This window comes from the organism of the source record quoted next, unplaced genomic scaffold (genome assembly GCF_019419815.1).
Source record: "Pyrus x bretschneideri cultivar Hongxiangsu unplaced genomic scaffold, Pyrus_bretschneideri_v1 Contig75, whole genome shotgun sequence".
NCBI lineage: Eukaryota > Viridiplantae > Streptophyta > Magnoliopsida > Rosales > Rosaceae > Pyrus > Pyrus x bretschneideri.
Genome location: NW_025999815.1, coordinates 268,099 through 288,610, shown reverse-complemented (window position 1 = coordinate 288,610; position 20,512 = coordinate 268,099). Strand labels below are relative to the sequence as shown.

General features: G+C 33.5%; 2 protein-coding genes across 2 annotated transcripts; both read left to right on the top strand.

The window, feature by feature from the left end:
* Positions 1 to 2,479: 2,479 nt before the first annotated feature.
* LOC125472856 (leucine-rich repeat extensin-like protein 3) lies at positions 2,480 to 2,932 on the top strand. Its single transcript, XM_048574809.1, has one exon. It carries the CDS (start codon positions 2,480 to 2,482, stop codon positions 2,930 to 2,932), a length of 453 nt encoding a protein of 150 aa, XP_048430766.1.
* A 7,930-nt stretch (positions 2,933 to 10,862) lies between these two features.
* Positions 10,863 to 11,844, top strand: LOC125472855 (L10-interacting MYB domain-containing protein-like). The gene is made up of 2 exons (XM_048574808.1): positions 10,863 to 11,156; positions 11,272 to 11,844. Exons 1-2 carry the CDS (start codon positions 10,863 to 10,865, stop codon positions 11,842 to 11,844), a joined length of 867 nt encoding a protein of 288 aa, XP_048430765.1.
* Positions 11,845 to 20,512: the final 8,668 nt, after the last annotated feature.

Genomic DNA, 20,512 nt, shown 5'->3' with positions numbered 1-20,512 from the left:
ACTACATCCATTTTCTGTCAGATTTTGCTTAATATCCAATAGTAATATATGTTTTTTTGTTGGTTATCATAGCGACACTAATAAATGGTTTCGCAGTAGTGAAAGAATTTCTCTAAGCCACTGGGGTAAGCCCAACCTTGAGGATGAGTTGACTAAAGGACCATAGGGCCATGTTTAGTCCTATAGTCCTCCAAGAAATTATTTTTTAATAAACAGTGGCATATTTTATATTATCTTCAACCAAAGGGGCCAAAAAACCATAAGCCAAAACATAGCCCTTTGACAAAAAACTCATCTCCAGCCGAAGGGGTTTTTTTTTTTTTTTTTGTTTTTTTAGCCCCCTCAATAATTTATTATTTTAATTGAATTAATATGGTTAATAGAATTAAACTATCATATTAAAATAAGATTTTCGGACATATTTTGAGTGTCACTTGTCGCTAAATGAATAAGCTTTTGGATTTCTTATCTTTATATAATCTCAATAAAATGAGGTAAGATAGTATGCAATAGTGAAAATGATGTGAGAAATGGTGTAGAAATAACTTAGGTATTTATTAGAATTTTTTTTTTATTTTGTCTAAAAAAAAAATTCAAATTCCAACGATAACCTGATGTTAGCTAGCTGACATCATGCTGACGCCAAGTTACTGTTTGAATGGATTGGGCTGCCCAGATCAGGTTGGTTGATCTTGCCCAGCGACTGGCTTGTTTTCTGATTTTTGGCCGAGTGGGGCCCACAAGCCCTTTGGCCTAGCCTAGTAGCCCTTGGTTGGAGACGGTTTTCGTGTCAAAACGGGCTATTTTTTGGCCTATGACCTTGGCCGGGTCGGTTGGAGATTGCCTAATGAGTAAGAATTGACTAGGTCCAATATTCGAAACTCTAATATAATAAAAATATATCCTCGAACTTTCCCCAACCCCAAAAAAAAAAAAGCTAGGGAGAAATTCCTTTTTGGATAATACATGCATCCTCTCGTAGGGGGAATACACATATCTCACCCCTAGCAAATAAAATATATATTTAAAGTATAAAATTTATAAGTATAATTGAAACCATTCTTATTTTCTTTTGAGTTGTCCGTATGTAGACTTGACCATTTCTTACACGACACGAAAATAACGAGTTTTGGGTCAACATGATAACTAATCGGGTCATTATCGGATCACACAATAAGAACCCTTTAATAACGGGTCCTTAACATGTTTACATGAAGGTGACATGCAGGTAGCCTGTTTCGACACATTAAGAAAAAAGTTATTTTGATGATTTTAATTTTTTAAACTACTAAAAAACCCAACTATAAAATACAATAGCCTGTGTTTATGTATATATTGTATGTTAAATATGTATTATTGTATTATTATTCTACAAATTTACAAAATTTAAGTTTTACTTATTTATTTTATTTTATAGTATACTAAAGTGTGAGATTAAAAAAATTATACACACCTTAAAAATAAAAGTATCAAGTAATTTAAAAATACCAAACACATTAAAAAATTATAACAATTAATTTATAAGTGCAAAAAAATGTGAAAAATATGCAAAGGCTCGTAATCGCATCATCTACACTATGAGTATGGGTCCATCGTCGTTTGAATTTTTAAAACCATACAAATCCTCATGAATAGTATTTTTAAGGGAGTTCAAAATAAATAAAATTCAAAATCATTAGTGTACAAGTCTAAAAAATGTGAACACATATATAAATGAGCAAGGTTCTTCCACCTTGAAATGCAACTCCCTTTCATTTTGCATATCCTTGAATAGTTGATATTTTATAGTAATGTACTAATGTTTTTTCATTAGGCTCTTATTTTGAAGTTTGTAATACTTGAAAGACAAATGTTTATTTTTATTTTTATTTATTTATTTTTTATGTTTTGAAGTAATATTTATGTGACAATGTGTGGTATGCATATACTAATTTAGTATTATGTTTTTTTTGGTCAAATTATGTTTTATATTTTCCTTATTTATTGATTTAAAATATATTTTCTTTAACAGGTAACGGATCATGTCATATTACCTGGTAGTATTAATGGGTTGATTATGGGTCGGGTTATATTATCCGTTTACTTTAACGGGGATCATGTCATAATACCTAGTAGTATTAATGGGTTGATTTCGGGTTGGGTTATATTATCCGTTTACTTTAATGAGTGTTAAACGACATGACCCGTTAAGATATCGAATATAACACAAAAACGACATGAACATGGAAAACACGACACAATGCCAGGTCTATCCGAATGAGCATGCAAGTTAAATCTTTGCATGCTACTTGTACACTCTTATGACAGATGGTCTGTCCATGCGGCACCAAGTCCGGGATTCAGAAAATCACAGTTGAAAGCTGGTGCATGCTTCTTTATATTTCAATTTACAATAATGATCTAACCACACACACACACATATAATAGCCCTTATTTTCTTTTCATCTCTCTTTCTAGCTAGCCACAAGGAGAAGGAAGAATGTTTCCTGCAAAACTTGCGTTTGTCACAGCACTTTCTCTCCCTATCTTCTTCAACCTTCCTGTTGCTGCTGAAGAGGTTACGGCCAGAAATGTGAATCCTTCCCCTACTGATAATTGTGCCAACTGCCCTTCCTGTCTGTGTCCTCCCGCCGTACCAATTCCAGGGTACCCTTTATATGGCCCTCCTCCACCTGGACCTCCACCCCCATCAAGTCCTGGCTACCCTTACGAAGAAGTGCCGCCGCCGCCACCGCGTGGTCAAGGAAAATGCCCCCCAACTAAGCCTGGTCAGTGCTGCCAGCAATATCCTCAAAATCCTCAATACCCTTCTCCACCAGGAGGATATGTGCCTTACCCTGATGACAACCATGCAGCTAGTTCATCTCCTTTCTTGATATTCCTTTCTGTTATGATGGTCATGTTGTTTTCTTCTGCTGTACCTTTCTTTTAAGTTTGCATGCTTAATATTTTCTGGTCTTTTATGTAGAGGTACATAAATTCTCTAAATCTGATGTAAGTGGGAAGTAAACCCTTTTTAATTAGCTGGCATATCTCTTTCTTTCATATATTACATCAAATTTATTTATTTATTCAAGGAGAAGGAAGTTCGAACCTTGATGATTCACAAACCCTAAACAAGAAGGAGAGTATATTATTCTAGCCAACTTAATTAAGCCCTAGACAGCTAATTCTCTTATCTAGGAACTATGAGGCCGTATGTTAGCAATTTTCAGCTTATAATGTTGTTGAGAGAAAAATTTATGGCACCGGTACATTGTTACTGTAGATTCATGTGCCAACAGTAAATGACGTGTTTAACTTTTCTTCACATATTTTACATCATTGGCACGGAAGACGTTATTTTACGGTGTATCCATATTCTGCAAATTCTTCCTCTTCAGATAGAGATCGGTGGGCTTTGAGACGCAGGGCGGTTCGTCAATCTCTCTCTGCCAAGCAGCATGAGGAGGTGGTTGTCTCTGCTATACCTGGCAATTGCATGGTTAAATTTGCTTCACTAGAATCTGAAATTCTGAACTGATATGTCACTTTACTCTTGACAAACTGACAGACATTTGGCCTTTATTTGCAAAGAACTTATCCACTTTGTATGTTATACGTGACGAATGCCAAATAAACCATGTATGAATTGCTCCATCGCTTGCTGGCGAAAAGACGTGAGCGGGTTTAGCTCTCATAGTTATCGAATTCATGATCTCTCTTCATATTTTCTGTGCACATGTATATTGACAGTAGAGTTTTTTGTTTCAAGTATAATTTAGAAAAATGCTATTTTCAAAGGTTAAAGTTTTTTTTTGTCACTTAGCATTACGGTCTACTATTTGAGATCTTTGACTACGACTGTTCCCATAATTATATATACATATTTTCCTAAATCCTGAATACTGTATATATATATTTATATCAATTTTTCTTTCATGTTACATATTTGGACTCCAGTTATAATTAATTGGAGAAAATTAATATTGTTTTGTGTCGATCATATAGTGTTCTTTTTCAAGAAATAATTGCGACATACAATATATAATTACCAAATCAGTGATTTTTTGCTATGCCTCTTGTACTTTATACAAAATTTAACTTTATTCGCACCCTATTATGTCTTAGTTTACCCCATATATTTATGGAAGTTTTAAAGAAAATGGCCTAGCACTATTCATTCTTAATCAAAAAGACATTTTGTGTATGAAAAGTCCATGATGGATCAAGATCTTTTCTTTATTTACTCTTATGTCATTATTTTATTATTGTAACAGGATCCACAATAATGTTGACATTTCTGTCTGGAAATACATTATTTCACTTGATGCTATTCAACTTATGCTAATTTGCTACCAGCTCTTCATGCTTCCATCATGTTGTCGATGTTATGCAGCTCTTCTTCTGTCAAGTTGTTCCAATACTGTTCATTGCCTTCTACTAGCTCTACATCTTTTTCTCTATCTTTTTTTACTTTGTAGTACATTTACGCTGTTTCTTCTTTGAAATTTTGAGGCTTCCAATAGGGCTGATGATTGATCATTGTCTTACTGTAAATATACATTTCTTCTTCTTCTGTTACTAATAACATATCATACCTAAAATCTTCAAACCCATCTAAGGCTAGCATTTGGATCCCTCAAAATTTTAGAATATTTTTGTATCAAGGAGTCCACCTATGTGGGGAGATAGGGGATAGTCTAAGATACCCTTCTTTAATCATGGCTATATGCCTAGCTTTCTCTTTATGCATATGTACATACCAATCTGGAAGACTACTAATTAATAAAACTTATGCAAATTTCTTACCACTTTTCTACATAATCTTCTGCTACTTTTATAAGCTTTTCAGGAAATAATTCTAATTGGGAGACATGGTTGATGAATATTTTATCAAGATAGTCAAACTCTAATAGTAAGGCTGGGGTAACTTCTACTACATTATGTTTTTTTAATGCTCATAATTAAAATGTCATGGTCTAAAATCTCTCATGTTAATCCTGACAACAGCTATGCTAACCTCTGGTTTACAAATACAACTCTCTGTACTATCACAAAGATATAGTGGATACAATTTGTAATAATATCCATCCCTGGTTTTGGATCAAAGATGGAATGATACGAAGCACATTGCAATTGTAATTGTAACTCTTTCATGGACTGTGATGCTCTGCTCAGGATCTCATTTTGCTTTTGAAATTTCTTCTAATAGGATATTATCTATTATTAAGTCTAAAGATATATTCCTAAGAAAACTTTCATATCTTTCTTATTTTTCTTTATCACTCAGATTCTGATGCTGCTCGTTATTTTGATGCTACTCCATTTCAATGTCTTCTTCTAAGAGCCCAATCTTAATCTCTTCTATGTGTTCATGAGCCCTTTATTCTATGGGTTCAATAACCTCTTTTTCTTTATTTTTATGCTGATCAGTTTCCAAACCTATTTTCAATTCTCTTTTCAGGGTGTCACTTGCCTTTTACTACATTCTAAGAAATTGGAGTTCTTGGTTCATTTTGGTAAATTTACTAAGTAATGACTCATGGTCTCTAGAAATGACTTGAAAGTTGTGCTAAAGAGAATGAATATGATGCTGGCTTTGATGGAAATTAAAATTAAAACTATCAAATTCTTGTTCTAAGGCTCTAATTAGTTTTTCATGATCTAACCTCATGCTTGGCTGTTTGATTTGGATATTCCAAAAATTATCTAAGAGAACCTGTTACTTATCAGAAAGTTCTGGTACTTTTGGCCTATATCTCAAAGTTGGATTTCTAATTCCTTCAACAATATTGCCATTAAAGTTGAAAATGGGTACTGGTGGTGATGCTGATCTGCTTATGGTATTTTCAAATCCATTGAATGATGGAGGTCCATGGTGCATTATTATGCTACTGAAAAGTGTTCTTCTGCCTTGTGGTCTTGTGCTATTTGAGGATGATGGTCCGCGATATTCCATTCTTGTTCAACAAATTAATCTTGATAAGATATCAGCTAATGTATTGTCGCTACCTTTTAAGTGTTAAAAAATTGGTTTAAAACCATTTCCTGTAATTGAATCAACAAAATTAACCCAACTTCGGGCTGGTTGTTTATTAGCATGTATTTTGTTATAATGAGAAACTATATTTTGACAATCTGTTCTAATAGTAAATACTTCATTATGTAAAAATAAAGAAAATGCCTCAAGTGAGTTAATTATTCATAAAATTTCTAAATCTATTGACGGTAATCTTGACTATACATCACTGAATTTTCCTGATGAATATCTACAAATTTGTTCGTCAGACCTTGGTAACTCCTTATGTTTTTTCTGGTATAGTATACTTGCGCATCCTAATGATGAAGTATCTGTTTCAACTATTTTGTAACTATAATCTAATGGTAATGTTAATGGCTTGAGTTGAGTAATTTCTTCCTTTATATTTTGAACTAATTTAATATCTTCACTATTAAAATATTTTTGTCTTGTTTTGTTAGTTTTACTATGTAATACTGCTATTTTTCTTCCTAAATCAGGGATAAAATTTCTTGCATAATTTCACAATCCTAAAAATACTTGTAACTATTTTTTATCTTCTAACTTATCTGGAAATTCTAAGACTTTTTTAGCTATATGATCTTGTAATTTTATTGTACCTGACTTAATATACATTCCTAAAAATTCTATATCTTGCTTTTCTAATGCTATTTTATTTTTGCTAATCACAATTCCATTATTAATAAATTCTTGTAAAACTATCTCTAAGTGCTTCCTATGTTCATTTCTATTTTTTCTATGTACTAAAATATCACCTACATAAACACTACAAAATTTATCATATTTTTTGAAAATTTGGTCCATCTTTCTTTGAAAGATCGATGGAGCATTTTTTAAGTCCAAATGGCATAACAAGTCACTCAAAATATCCTTCTGGACAAGTAAAAGTTGTCCACTCAATTGATTCTTTTGCTAATTGTATTTGCTAAAATCCTAATTTACAATCAAATTTGCTAAAATATTTACTCTTGAATTTTATTTATAAGCCCATCCTTATTTGGTAATTTATAACTATCTTCATATGTATTATCATTTAATCTTTTTTAATTATAAACTATTCTAGCCTTACCTCTTTTTAGTTCTGAATGTTTTCTCACAATAAATGTTGTTGATCTATGTCTAGACTTAGAAGGTCTCATTACTTTTAAATTTAACAACTCTTTTATGTGTTGATCAAACTCTTGTTTATCTATTAAACTACAAGACATATCAGCTGTCTTTATGGTTAAATTTGAATTAATTATATCTAATTTTGGTATTATTTTATTTTTACTCCAATGTAACTGTGGGTATTCTCCTTTAATCCTAGTTTGTTCTGCTAATTGTAATAATTCTTCTAAACTCTTTAGTTTATTACAGTTCCTTGGTCTATCTAGCTGTAATGTTTCTATACGGGTTTTTTCTTCTTCTAAAATCGGATATTCATGTTCATATATTTCTTCATCAAACTCTTCTATGTTATTATGCTCATCATTTTCTTTTGAGTTTTCTAAATAATAACTATCTTGGCCACTAGACTCTTCTATACTTATGTTTTTGTATGCTTCTACAATATTACTTTGGTCAGTTATTGTGATACCTCTTTTGAAAAATGTTATGTTAGGATTTATAAATAAAAAACCTTATAAACTTTTCGAAAAGTTTATACCTAAAATGAATGGGTATGATCCTAATGGTAAAACAAATGTTAATGGTAAATTAAATTGTTGTTTTTCTACTTTAATAGACTCATTATTAATACAATGTGTTAAATCAACTGGTCTTTCATCAAACTGTGTTATTCTCACTGGTTTTGCTGATTTTTATCTATATTTTTCTGGTAATAACTCTTTTCTTATGATACTCTTTATACTCCCTGTATCTATCATAGCTACTGTTTGTATCTTATATTCTTTTGCCAATTCTATCTCACAATTTATGGTAATTAAAGAACTATTTTTTTGCTTTTCTAAACTATGAAAAGTATTTCATAATATTTCAGTATTTTCTTGTGATTTTGTTGAATTAACTTCCAATAACCTATTACTATAACACTTTCCACTTGATATTGAATATGTATTATAGTACTTATTTGCTACTAACTTGTTACAGTTATGACATTTTTCTGGCCAACCTAAATTAATATATTTATACTCTTCTTCATGTTGTTCTTCTATGAATGCACACATATATTCTTCTAAATCACTATTTGAACTACTTGAATCTTCCGAACCTGAATCTATCATATTTATAGTTTCTATACTATAAATATTCTCATTATCACTTAAATCATCTAAACTGTATATTGACGGAATATGTTCATCTTTTTCTAACTTAAACAACTCCATTAAATGTACTTTTTCTCTCAGTTGTTTACCTAATTTTGGACATTTAGGTCTAATATGTTCAACTTCACCACATGAATAACATTTACAACTACTCTTATCTTTTGGTACTTTATATTTTCTAATCTAAGATCTGCCACTTCTTTTCTTAAATTGTTTCGAAATATATTTTCTCTCCTACTTGTTCTTAAAGGTCTTATGCTGAAATTCTTATATTGTTCATATGGTTTGTATGACTTACATTTCTTTTTGTATATTTTCTTATGCTTATTTTTCTTATGACAACCATACAGTTGAGGTAAGCCTATATTTTTACAACTCATGTAAAATTGTTTCCTAATCTCTCTTAGCTTTTATTTGACTACACTCTTGTCTAAGCCCCAGTTTGGGGTTGAGGTGCTTTTTTAAAAAGCTGCCATGAAAAAAAGCTGATAAGGATTTTGGTGTTTGGTAAACATCCCAAAACAGCTTTATTTCAAAGTTTCACATGAAAAAAAGCCAAAAAGTGGAAGCTGCATTTTGCAGCTTCCAGAAGCCGCTTATTTTTTCCAAAACGCGGAGCTACAGTACCAATTAATGAATTTTTTCAATTTACCAAAACTGCCCCCTCCTTTCTCCTTTCTCCTTCTCCCGATTCTACACTCTGCACTCTCTCTTTCTCTGTTGCAAAAAACTCCCGCCGCTGCACTCCCCCTCTTCCCTCCCGCCGCTGCACCTCTTCCTCCTCCTCCTTTTCGTTTCTCTCCGTCACTCTCAACGCCACACCGCCGTCGCCTTCCAGGTACCAACTACTCGACTCGCTTTGAATTAAGGTTATTATCATGAGATTCATGAAACAATTTCAGTTCTTAGGGTTTGATTGGCAACGATGGTGTTGCTTTGTTTGTTGGAGTTTTAACTTTGTTTGTTAGTTTTCTGGGAACCCAAACTTTAATTGTTTAATTGGCTTGTTTGTTATCCCGTAAAATAGAGCTGATTCCACAAGTCTTGTACAGGGCTTAATATAGTTTGCTTTGTTTGGTAATGGTTGTGGGGAAGAAAGTTAATATATACACCTTCGATTTACCTCAGTATCCGCACAAGAATAACAACAGGAGCAATATGAAGGATTCCAGAAATTAAAGAAAAAAAAGGTTAGATTAGTGAGAAAGTGAAAATAGTTAGTTCTAGTAATCACAAGCATTTGCTTGCTTTTCATAAGCATTTTTCACTTCCAGAACTGGAAAACTTCCCTCCTCATACTAGGGGGACAATTGAAAGCCTAAAAAGCAATTTCCCTTTTGTCTAAAAAGCAATTTCCCTTTCGTCAAAACAAAGAAAAAAACTGGAAGGGACTAATATGATAGTTCACAATTTGGCATGTGAAGTTGTATTTCCATTTTAGGGCTGCTTAAAAGAAAGCGTGCCCCATTTGATTAGCTTACATATGAATAGATGTCAAAAACTGTATAATGCTATAAATGTCGTATAAATCTTTCTAATATTAAAGAAGATAAATTTAACATACTTATAATCTAGTTTATAGTGAAAACTGTTGAACTATTGTTTGATCCTGAAGCAGATAAGAATGCAGATTAGTATCAAACAAATTGTATTATGCTTTATAACGCTTGAAGGCGATTCGCAATGTCACACTAATGAGTTTCAAAAGCTCAGAGTCATATCACACCTTTGTGAAACCTGGACTTGCAATCACAGCACAGCGAACAACACTGCAAGCTATGTTTGACAGTGTGAGGAGCTTCCGAGTAAAACTCAACTTGAAATTACCTGTAATACGTTCTCAAAGAACTTATTCAAAGCCTATAAAAAATAGAAAGATATTAGTAATACAATAAGTACAGAAACTCTTTTAACATCATTCTTGCCAGATAACTTTAGTCTCATAAGGTCATAATTTTTCAGGTGCATGATAAGTATAGGATAACACTGCAAATGCTTAATCTTTTCAGGTGCATGATAAGGATAGGATAACACTGCAAATGCTTAATCTTGACTTTGGAGCTTTCTATGAGTGATATTTTTCAAAACCACAATTTCATAAAGAAAGTCCAAAAATAAGTTAATCAGAAGATTTTAACCAATCTGTCAGGCAGTTTTCCTAACACACATTTCAAGGATATAACCCAGATCCTAATGCAGAGAACTACCAGAAAAATGGGGGAGAGTAATGTGGCTAGGGTCCTAGGGATGGGCAATGGGTCTGCATGGATACTCCACCATCACCATCACTCATCACCATTGATATGACACAATCAGGATGAGAAAGACATAAAGATGGCAATATTATTTGGGGGATGATGTTCCACTATGCATTAGCTATAAAGATGGCAATATTATTAGCTATAAAGATGGCAATATTATTTGTTCTTGTTTTACAATATTATTAGATGGCAATATTATTTGTTCTTGGTTAATAGGTATGAAGTTATATTACAATATTATTTGTTCTTGTTTTAATATATATATATATATATATATATATATGTATATATACAAATCACTAGCTGGTATAGATGGCAAATAAGGGAGCATCTTCGTCAAATCCTACTGCTACATGGAATGCCCACAATATATCTATATTTTGTGATCTATGCATCAAGGAGGTTGAGGCCGGACATCGTCCGGGCACTCACTTTGACAAAGAAGGATATGCAAATATTAGAGCTAACTTCAAGGCAGAGACAGGGCATGATTATGAAAGAAAGCAACTGAAAAATAAGTGGGATGCACTTAAAAATGAGTGGAAGTTGTGGAAAGAGCTAGTTGGTAAAGAAACTGGCCTAGGGTGGAATTCGAACAAGGGTACCGTTGATGCCTCTGAGGAGTGGTCGAATAATAAAATTTAGGTTTGTGTTTTTATCTTTTAATATGTATTATGATATCATGCAATATGTATTAACTATATTCTTTCTTTACTTGTAGATAAACAAAGAATATGGAAAATTGCGAAAAAAGGGCATTAGTCCTGAGATGGAGGAAAAGTTAGATAGGATGTTCTCGAACACAGTTGCTACCGGTGAACATGCCTGGGCACCTTCATCTGGAGTACTACCACCAGAGACAAGAGAGGAATCCATAAGACAAATTGATTTAGATGATGAGGAAGAAAGTGAGACTATGCAAGATCTAAGGCAAGCTACTAGGAAGGGAAAAAAAAGAGCGACTAACCAAGGAGAATTACAAAAGAAGGTTGATAAGAAAGGAAAAAAAATTGGAGGTGTTGCAAAACTTTCTAGTCAAATTGACCGTCTTGTTGAAGTTTATGAAAGTAGGAGTTCTGCAAACTCATTGATGAGGCCGCTAAATTTAGGCAGTAGTATTGTGGAAGTGATAGCGTCTGTTGCAAAATTGCCTGGTTGTGAGCCACCTAGCGAGCTATGGTTGTTTGCTACATGTTTATTTTGTAGTGCAGAGAAGCGAGAGATGTTTGCCACTATGAAAGATCCTGAAGTGCAGCTAACTTGGTTGAAATATATGTTCAACAAAGAACAATAAGGAGCTAAAACTATGAATTAGGACTGTGTGGTTCGTGTTTATTTAATGTTGCTTGTACTTTGTGTTTATTGAATGTTGGATTATGATTTTTTATTAAACTTTGGATTATTCATGAATGTCGGATTATGATTTCTTAGTGATCGCTGGATTATGATTTGTGGAATGTTGAATTATGTGTTATGTTACAGGTGTATATTCAATATGAACACTTATGATGATGATGATGTTGAGGATTTGGAGGATGGTCTAATTATATGTGCTGTAGCGAAAGCTGTTGAAACATATTATTTAAAATATGTCCACAAAACTCCGTGTATGAATTCTTCCCAAACAGGTAATATTTGGTTGATAGAAGTACTACAAGGACATCATGTGCGATACTATAGAATGTTTAGGATGAACAAAGATGTCTTTTATAGATTATCCAATGACTTGCAAACTAATTATGGATTGAAAGGTTTAAGGAGAATGAGTGCAATTGAAATATTAGGAATGTTCTTGCATATGTTGGGACATGGTGTGAAAAATAGATTAGCGCAAGAGAGATTTCAACATTCTGGTGAGACTGTTAGTAGATATTTTGGTGCTATGTTGGATATCGTATGTAAGATGGCAATAGATATTATCAAACCGATGGATTCGGAGTTTCGTGGCATTCCCCAAGAAATAAGGAGAGATACAAGATACATGCCTTATTTTAAGGTAAAATTTGACTCGTCTTCTAACTTATTTGCAAACTAGAAGTGTAGGTTGACGCTTTTCTTCTATGTTATTATTTTTAGGATTGTATTGGTGCTATAGATGGAGTACATGTTGAGGCTTCAATACCACCTCCGGATCAAGTTCCATACATTGGTAGGAAAGGAATACCGACTCAAAATGTTATGGCTGCATGTAATTTTGACATGCAATTCACATTTGCTTGTGCCGGATGGGAAGGCACTGCACATGATACAAGGGTTTTTCTATCCGTGCTACGGAATCTAAATTTAAACTTTTCTAAGCCTCCAAATGGTAATCTTCATACTTGCTTTGTATTATTATAACATTTTACATACTTGCTTTGTATAATTATTACAATACAAAACAAAATTTTCAATTGTCAGGAAAATATTACTTGGTGGATGCGGGGTACCCACAAATGAGAGGTTATTTGGGACCATATAAAGGTGAAAGATATCATCTCCCGGACTTTCGTAGGGGTGCTGAACCAACGGGTCATAAAGAGGTATTCAACCACATGCATTCTTCTCTTAGGAGCATCATTGAACGAACTTTTGGCGTATGGAAGAAAAGATGGGCAATTTTAAGGGATATGCCTAATTACCCGTTCAATAAGCAAGTGAAGATTGTCATTGCTACAATGGCTCTTCATAACTACATACGGAGGTATTCTGAACGTGATCGTCATTTTGATGACCCTAGGGACTATTGTGAAGAGAGCGATAGTAGTGATGATGATGATGAAGAATACCAAAATTATGAAGTTGAAGGATCACATGAGATACAAGCATTAAGAAATAGAATAGCGGCAAGTTTGATGAATGCATCTAATTAGATTACTTTTAAGTACATTAACAATATTGTACTAATGAATTCTAACTATTCAGTCTAAAATATTTCAATTGAAGTAGTTTGTCATACTAATTAATATTTAAGATAAAATTTATAAAAATTAATTTCTTTTACAAATAAAGTATATTTAGTAATTCACCTTTATTGGTTAAGAAAATTAAATTAATGGCACATCTAGTATTATACCCTTTTTGGTCATTTTACACAGTCACAGCTGTTTTACATAAAAGTTTACCAAACACTATCATACTGCTTTTTTTTCCAAAAGCACTTTCACAAAAAAGTTTACCAAACACTCTGCTAGCTTTTTTTCACAGCCGCTTTTTTTCACAGCACAACAGAAGCAGCTTTTTTTCAAAGCACAGCAATACCAAACCAGCCCTAAGTATATCATATACATGTTGAATTCTAGGTCCTATTGCAATATCATTTTTCTTTGGACGCTTTTGCCATTCATTCCAAATTTTTTCTCCTAGTGGTCCTTTTATTTTTGTCATATAAGTATCTAATAAATTAATATCACTAATTCTACCTATTCTTCCTAAATATTTAAAGAAATATGTTGTATTTAAAGAAATATGTTGTATACTCAGCTATATATTGTAAATCACAAATTTGCAATTGTTCTAAATTTCTAATTGCTCTTATTTGTTCTTGTTCGCTTCTGCCATCTAATCTATTATGATCTAAAAATTCTTGTTTAATCAAAGTAACAAAACCATCAATATTAAAATGTGTTTTAGCTACCTGATTCTGTTCTAGATTTTGAACTTTTCATGACTGAAAATAATAAAAAACTAAACCATCTAAAGTATACTCAAAGTAATCTAACATATTTTGTGAATTACTAAAATCTAACATTAATGATGTATGTACACAACATTTCTCCCATCTCTCAATCGTTCTTTCCCAATCTTGTGGATCTACATTATCTAAATTTAATATATTTCTTGCTATATTAATTTGTTCTAAAACTCTCATATATGGAATCCTATTTTTTCTAGGTGGTTTTATCATATTTTCTTCTATGTAATCTACCCTAACTTGTTCTTTATAATGTTAATTTGTTGGTCTAAAAAATTGTTGATCAGTTCTATCTGTGTATCCTGGATTTTCTACTCCTGATATACTACTTTCTTCTACTGGATTACATTTTACTTTCAATTGTAATAAATTATTATATTATTTTGATCCTAAAATATGTTCTACTCCTATTTCTAAAATTAATTTTTTCATCTCTTCATCTAAAATTCTGTGTAGTCTTAAGTCATATGTCTTATATTTTTATAAATATTGTTCTTCATCTAAATGATCAATATCTTCTCATCTTCTCATCTACAATATGATCAAAATTTTGTTCAACTAAATTAATATCTAACTTATCAAAAGCCATATGAATACTCTCATTTTCGATCACACTCTCATCTTCTTCTATTTTTTTTAGTTGCTTGTAATTACTAAACCTAATTGTTGTTTTACCTGTACTAGTTTCATAAATTTGTACTCTATCTGGTTGTCTATTTCTTGCTACTTGTAAATTAGGTAATATCCACTGAGTTCCTTCTAAAAAATTATTATCTACAGCCTTTGCTTCAATCATATTTACATGTTTACTACCAAATGTTTGAACTAAATTTTGAAATTCTAGATTAAACTTATGATTATATTTATTAGACACTTTAGCAATATACATTAAGCTAATACACAAATTTTTATACTCTCCTTTCATATTATAATTTCTTGTTCTTATGCTTACTTTAATATATTTACTAAATTCATTAATTGTCATAACATAATTTGGAATACATCATATGACTGCTAGGTTTGAACTTAAAGTCTACTTTAGCTGTTGCTATTGCTGCTTGTTGGTGATTATCCAATCTATCATCATATATGTATACTAAAGCTTTTGTGCCTACTTGTGCTTTGGTTAATCCTGCTATTCCAATTAATATTGTTCCTATGTGAATCTGACTAAAATGTGATATTCTCAAATGAGTAATTGCTTCTTTACTGAGTAAATTAAGTGTAACTTCTTTATCAATACAACTAACTTCATGTTGACTGATGCTACTTAAAATTCTGCTTCTATTTTCAAATAAACCTAATTGATACAAATTATATTTATTTTTCTATGTTCTCTCAAAACTTCTTCTAATAACTTCTTTTGCCTTTTCTTCATTTGGGTAAATATCTTCAGCTCTAACTACTTCTTTTCCTTTTCTCCTAATGAGTTCCATTTTCTATTATCAAAATGATTTATCTTAGGTCTTCTAATATGATTATTTGTACTTAAAGTTAAATTTTCTAATTTTTCTAACAAAGATGGTGGAAGTGATGAAGATGCGTTATGTAAACTTGGTTTATTTTTGCTATTTATTCTTCAACTAGATCTAATTTCTCAACCAAACTTAAAACTAATTGAATAGTTAAATTATTTTGCCTAATGGGAATATTACTACTAGCTACTTGTGTTGAAAAATCTGTTAAACCTACTGGTTCTTTAAATAACTTAGTAATAATTTATCTATTTTATTATGCAACTTATCTATTTGTTCACTCAAATTTTTTTGGACTAATTAAATTTTTTGAACTTCTAATTTTAATTGCTCAACTATTTCTAATGATCTGCTTCGGCTTACTATCTATAAGGTCAATAAGCTCTTTTATCTCTTTTTTGCTAGGAAACCTTTGAATATTTTTATTATTATCTTTTAACTGAGATGTAATATAATCTAAATTTTCTCTAAATGTTTTTATGGATTTTTTTTTTTTTTTGAAAATGCTCTAACAACTGGTTTAACAAATGATTATGCTTATTATTTTCTAATTTTATGTTTTCTGCTTGACTAATAATAAGATCTACAATACTATTGGCTTGTGGATTTTCTTCACTATGCAAAATATGATTATGCTTTCTCAATGGAATATAACAAACTAAACTATTTTGGTCTTGTTGCAGTCATATTTAGAATAGGAATGTGATTGTGTAAATCTTAGGGAATCTGGGGATGTATCTTATATTCCTATTAGGATTAGATTACCTATTAAATGTTGTAATCCTAAAGGGAAAGGTTTTACCCTTTCTACTACTATAAATAAAGGCACAATGGGGTAAATCAACACACCTCACAATTAAATCAATCTCTCTTCTCCCTAAAGCTTGCCGCACCCCTCTCTCTCTAACCCTAGATCACTCAATCAAATAGGCCTACAACACATTATCAGTATGCTTTTGCCAAAAGTTAAGGAATTGACGCATCGTAGGAGGAGACTATCATCCACCACATTCAAAGGCTTATTCGTTTTCTGCTAATCAGGTACACTTAAAATAAAGGAAGATATTTGAAACGTCCACAAAGCATGAAAACATTCCCCATGATGCATGAACCCCTCTATGTTTATATTTTCCTTTCGATATATATATTGTATATGTTCATATATTTGTCAAAAAAAAAAAAAAAAATATATATATATATATATATTTGTTTCATGCATCACACAATTAAATTGTTATGTGGAATTTGTTAGTCAAAATATAAAATTAAATTAGAAGCAAATTTGGGTTTTTCTGAAACCTTAGGTTCGAAATTGGGTATGTTTTTGGTCTCACCGTGGGATGGCATCACCTTGATGCCCTTGGACTACCTGCGCAGCCCCTGTAGGGCTTGCTGCTCTATAACCATGGGCCTGCAACCCTAGTTTCTGGTCCACAACCCACAACCTACCTTGCTAGGCCCCATTTGTCATAACCTGCATCATCAGCAGCCAGCCTATGCGCTGGGCTTAGCTTCCCATGCCCAAGACTCAGGTCCCAACCTTCCCTGGGCCTTCCCGTGTGCTCGCCCATAAGCGAACGTTTGCTAGGCTTGCTTCCATGTCCCCCTCACGGTCCAATTTCGAAACCCAGCTTGCGGCTGGGGTTTCCTCTTTTCACCGTGGCTTGTAGACCACCCCAAGGTCCTTTTTCTTGGTCCTTGATCCAATAATATTATTTTAATAGTATTTAGCTTCTACAATTGACCTTGTATGGCCTGATTTATTGAATTAATTGAAAGTGACTTGCAGTCCATTAATCTGATAATGAATCCAAAATTATCGACCTGAAGATCACTTTTGGACATTAACGATTGAATAATTTATTTTTATACTTTGAACTGTCATATACTTTCGTAGTAAGGAACCTTTCACACTTGAGTTCCCGAAGATAACTCAAATCCACTACACTTAGTTAGCATATTGCATTATGCGTTTCTTGCAGGAACCTCTCATTATGAACTAATCGTTCATAAAAACTAAATTGAACCTGTAGTTTCAAATTTAGTGCCTTTGAAACCTGAATTTTCATTCAAAAAATACCACATGTAACCCGTAGTTTTCATGCATAAATTAAACCACTACATGTCTATAAAACCTGTATGTTCTACGATATATGTATATGGCTCACCATATGACTAATCACCTTTTCTCCCTTCGTTTTAGGGACATGTCGAACTTGAACAAGCTCGATTTCTCCATTCTAGAAGTCTCTGGAAGAAACTATCTGAAGTGGGTTCAAGATGTGAAGCTCCATCTCACTGCAAAAAGCATTAAAGCCACCATCGAGGCACTTGTCGCCGACAAACCTGTTGACGAAGCTTAGAAGGCTACTGCAATGATCTTCACTCAAAAACACATCATGATGCACTGCAGACTGAGTATCTCACCGAGGAGAACCCATGCACCCTTTGGCTTGCTCTGGATGACCGTTTCAATCACCAAAAAGACATATACTTGCCTGAAGCAAGACACAACTGGTAACATCTTCGCTTCTAAGACTTTAAGTCCGTGAATGAATACAATTATGAAGTTTGTAGGATCTGTTCTTTGTTGAAATTCTACAAAGTGGAACTAACCGAATTAGATCTCCTGAAGAAGACCTATTCGACCTTCCATGCCACTAATATTATCCAGCATCAACAATATAGGGCACATAAATTCACCAAGTTTTTGGATTTGATCTCTGTTTTACTTCTTGCTGAAAAGAAGAACCAGCTTTTGATAAAGAACCATCAAGCTCGGCCCATTGGCTCAAACGACGTGCTTGAAGCGTATGCGACCTATTATAGCATCCATAAGCGACGAAAGAATCGTCGGTTGTGGCAATGGGCGGCAAGCTCAACTACAGGTCTAAGGTCAACAAAGTACCGTACCTAAGGGAAGAATTGCGACCCAGCAACGTCCACCACTCTCATCTAAGGTCCCAAAATTCAAGAACAAGGGCAAAGCTACCGTTCAGGCTATTTCTACTGAACTGGACATGTGTTATCGTTGTGGATCAAAGGATCATTGGTCACGTGTATGCCGAGCTTCCCCTGAGGCTATTGCCAAGTATCATTCCCGTCGTGAGTCTAACTTTGCACATATAGATCATCTGAAAGATGCAACTACATCTATGGAGATATCAGATTTCCAGGAGGCGTCAGCACCTATGGACGAATAAATTAGACTTGTTTTTAGGGTGTTTACCCCTAGTGGCCGAACCCATTAGGAGTGTTTAATTTTGAACAATTTTTCTATGTATTTGGAATAAATTGTTTGGTTTTGGTTTGTTTTGAATTATGGATTGTTATTGGAATGGATATTATTCTCTCGAATTGCTTAATTGAGTGAATGGACTTATACTTATGCATGTGACCAATTTAATCAATTTATTTCTAGGTATGTCTAGTGGGGAAGTTAATTGTCCAGCAGATAGTGCAATTGCGCACACCATCTTGTGTGAACGACACTATTTTACTAACTTAATACCCAAGAAAGCTTATTTGACAACTTTTTCAGGCCCATCCAACCTGATTGAAGGATACGGAAATGCACGTATCATGTTGTCTAATGGTACAATTTTGACCATTAAGGAGGCACTCTATTCTCCACGTTCCAGAAGAACGTTGCTGAGTTTTAGAGATATTTGAGATAATAAATATCATCTTGAAACCACCGAAGATCATGGTTATGAATTTCTTTGTATCACTTAATATGAATATGGCCAGAAGCATATTCACAAGAAGTTGGAACGCTTGTCAAGTGGGTTGTACATCATAACCATTCGCAGCATAGAAGCCCACAGTGTGGCCGGCCCTATGCCTGAGTTCCAGGACACTTTATTGCTTTGGCATGACTGTTTGGGACATCCTAGACGTGACATGATGCCTCGCATCCTCAAATTTTCTCACGGCCATAAGTTACATCCCTATGTTGGAGTTCCGCCATGCAAAGTGTGCTCTTTAGGGAAGTTGAATATTCAACCCTCCCATACAAAGATTATTCATGACCCTTCTAAATTTCTTCAGAGGATTCGAAGGGACATTTGTGGACCTATCCAACCAACTTGCGGACCATTTAAATATTTGATGGTGTTGGTTGATGCATCAAAAAAATGGTCACATGTTTGCTTGTTGTCCACACGCAACGCTGCGTTTGCTAAACTCCTAGCTCAAATCATTAAGCTAAGGGCTCACTACCTTAATTATCTGATTAAGTTGATTCGACTAGATAACGCTGGAGAGTTTACATCACAGACTTTTGACAATTATTGCATGTCAGTAGGGATTAATATGGAACATCATGTGCCCTATGTTCACACCCAAAACGGCCTAGCAAAAGCTTTCATAAAGTGCCTTCAATTGATAGCTCGGACTTTGGTTATGAGAACCAAACTACCGGTATCTGCCTGGGGTTATGCAATATTGTACGCAGCTATGTTGATCTGCCTGAGGCCCCCCGCTACTCAACCACATTCACCATTACAGTTGGTCACTAGATATGAGCCTGACGTCTCGTATTTACGAGTGTTTGGGTGCGCCATTTATGTGCCAATAACGTCGCCACTACGTACCAAAATGGGTCTTCAAAGAAAAATGGGAATCTATGTCGGTTATGATTCGCCATCAATTGTTTGATACTTAGAACCCTTGACAGAAGATCTCTTTACCTTACGTTTTGCGGATTGTCACTTTGATGAGACAGTCTTCCCATCGTTAGGGGGAGATAAGCATGCTAACGTTCCCATAGAACGCTGCGAATTGTCGTGGTATACTCCCACTATGTCTCATTT

What these genes read in the sequence shown, in the direction of transcription:
- LOC125472856 (XM_048574809.1), top strand. Translation starts at nt 2,480, where the DNA reads ATGTTTCCTGCAAAACTTGCGTTTGTCACAGCACTTTCTCTCCCTATC.
- LOC125472855 (XM_048574808.1), top strand. Translation starts at nt 10,863, where the DNA reads ATGGCAAATAAGGGAGCATCTTCGTCAAATCCTACTGCTACATGGAAT. An exon ending in GGAATTCGAACAAGGGTACC is followed by an intron (nt 11,157 to 11,271) that starts GTTGATGCCTCT and finishes CTTTACTTGTAG; the next exon opens with ATAAACAAAGAATATGGAAA.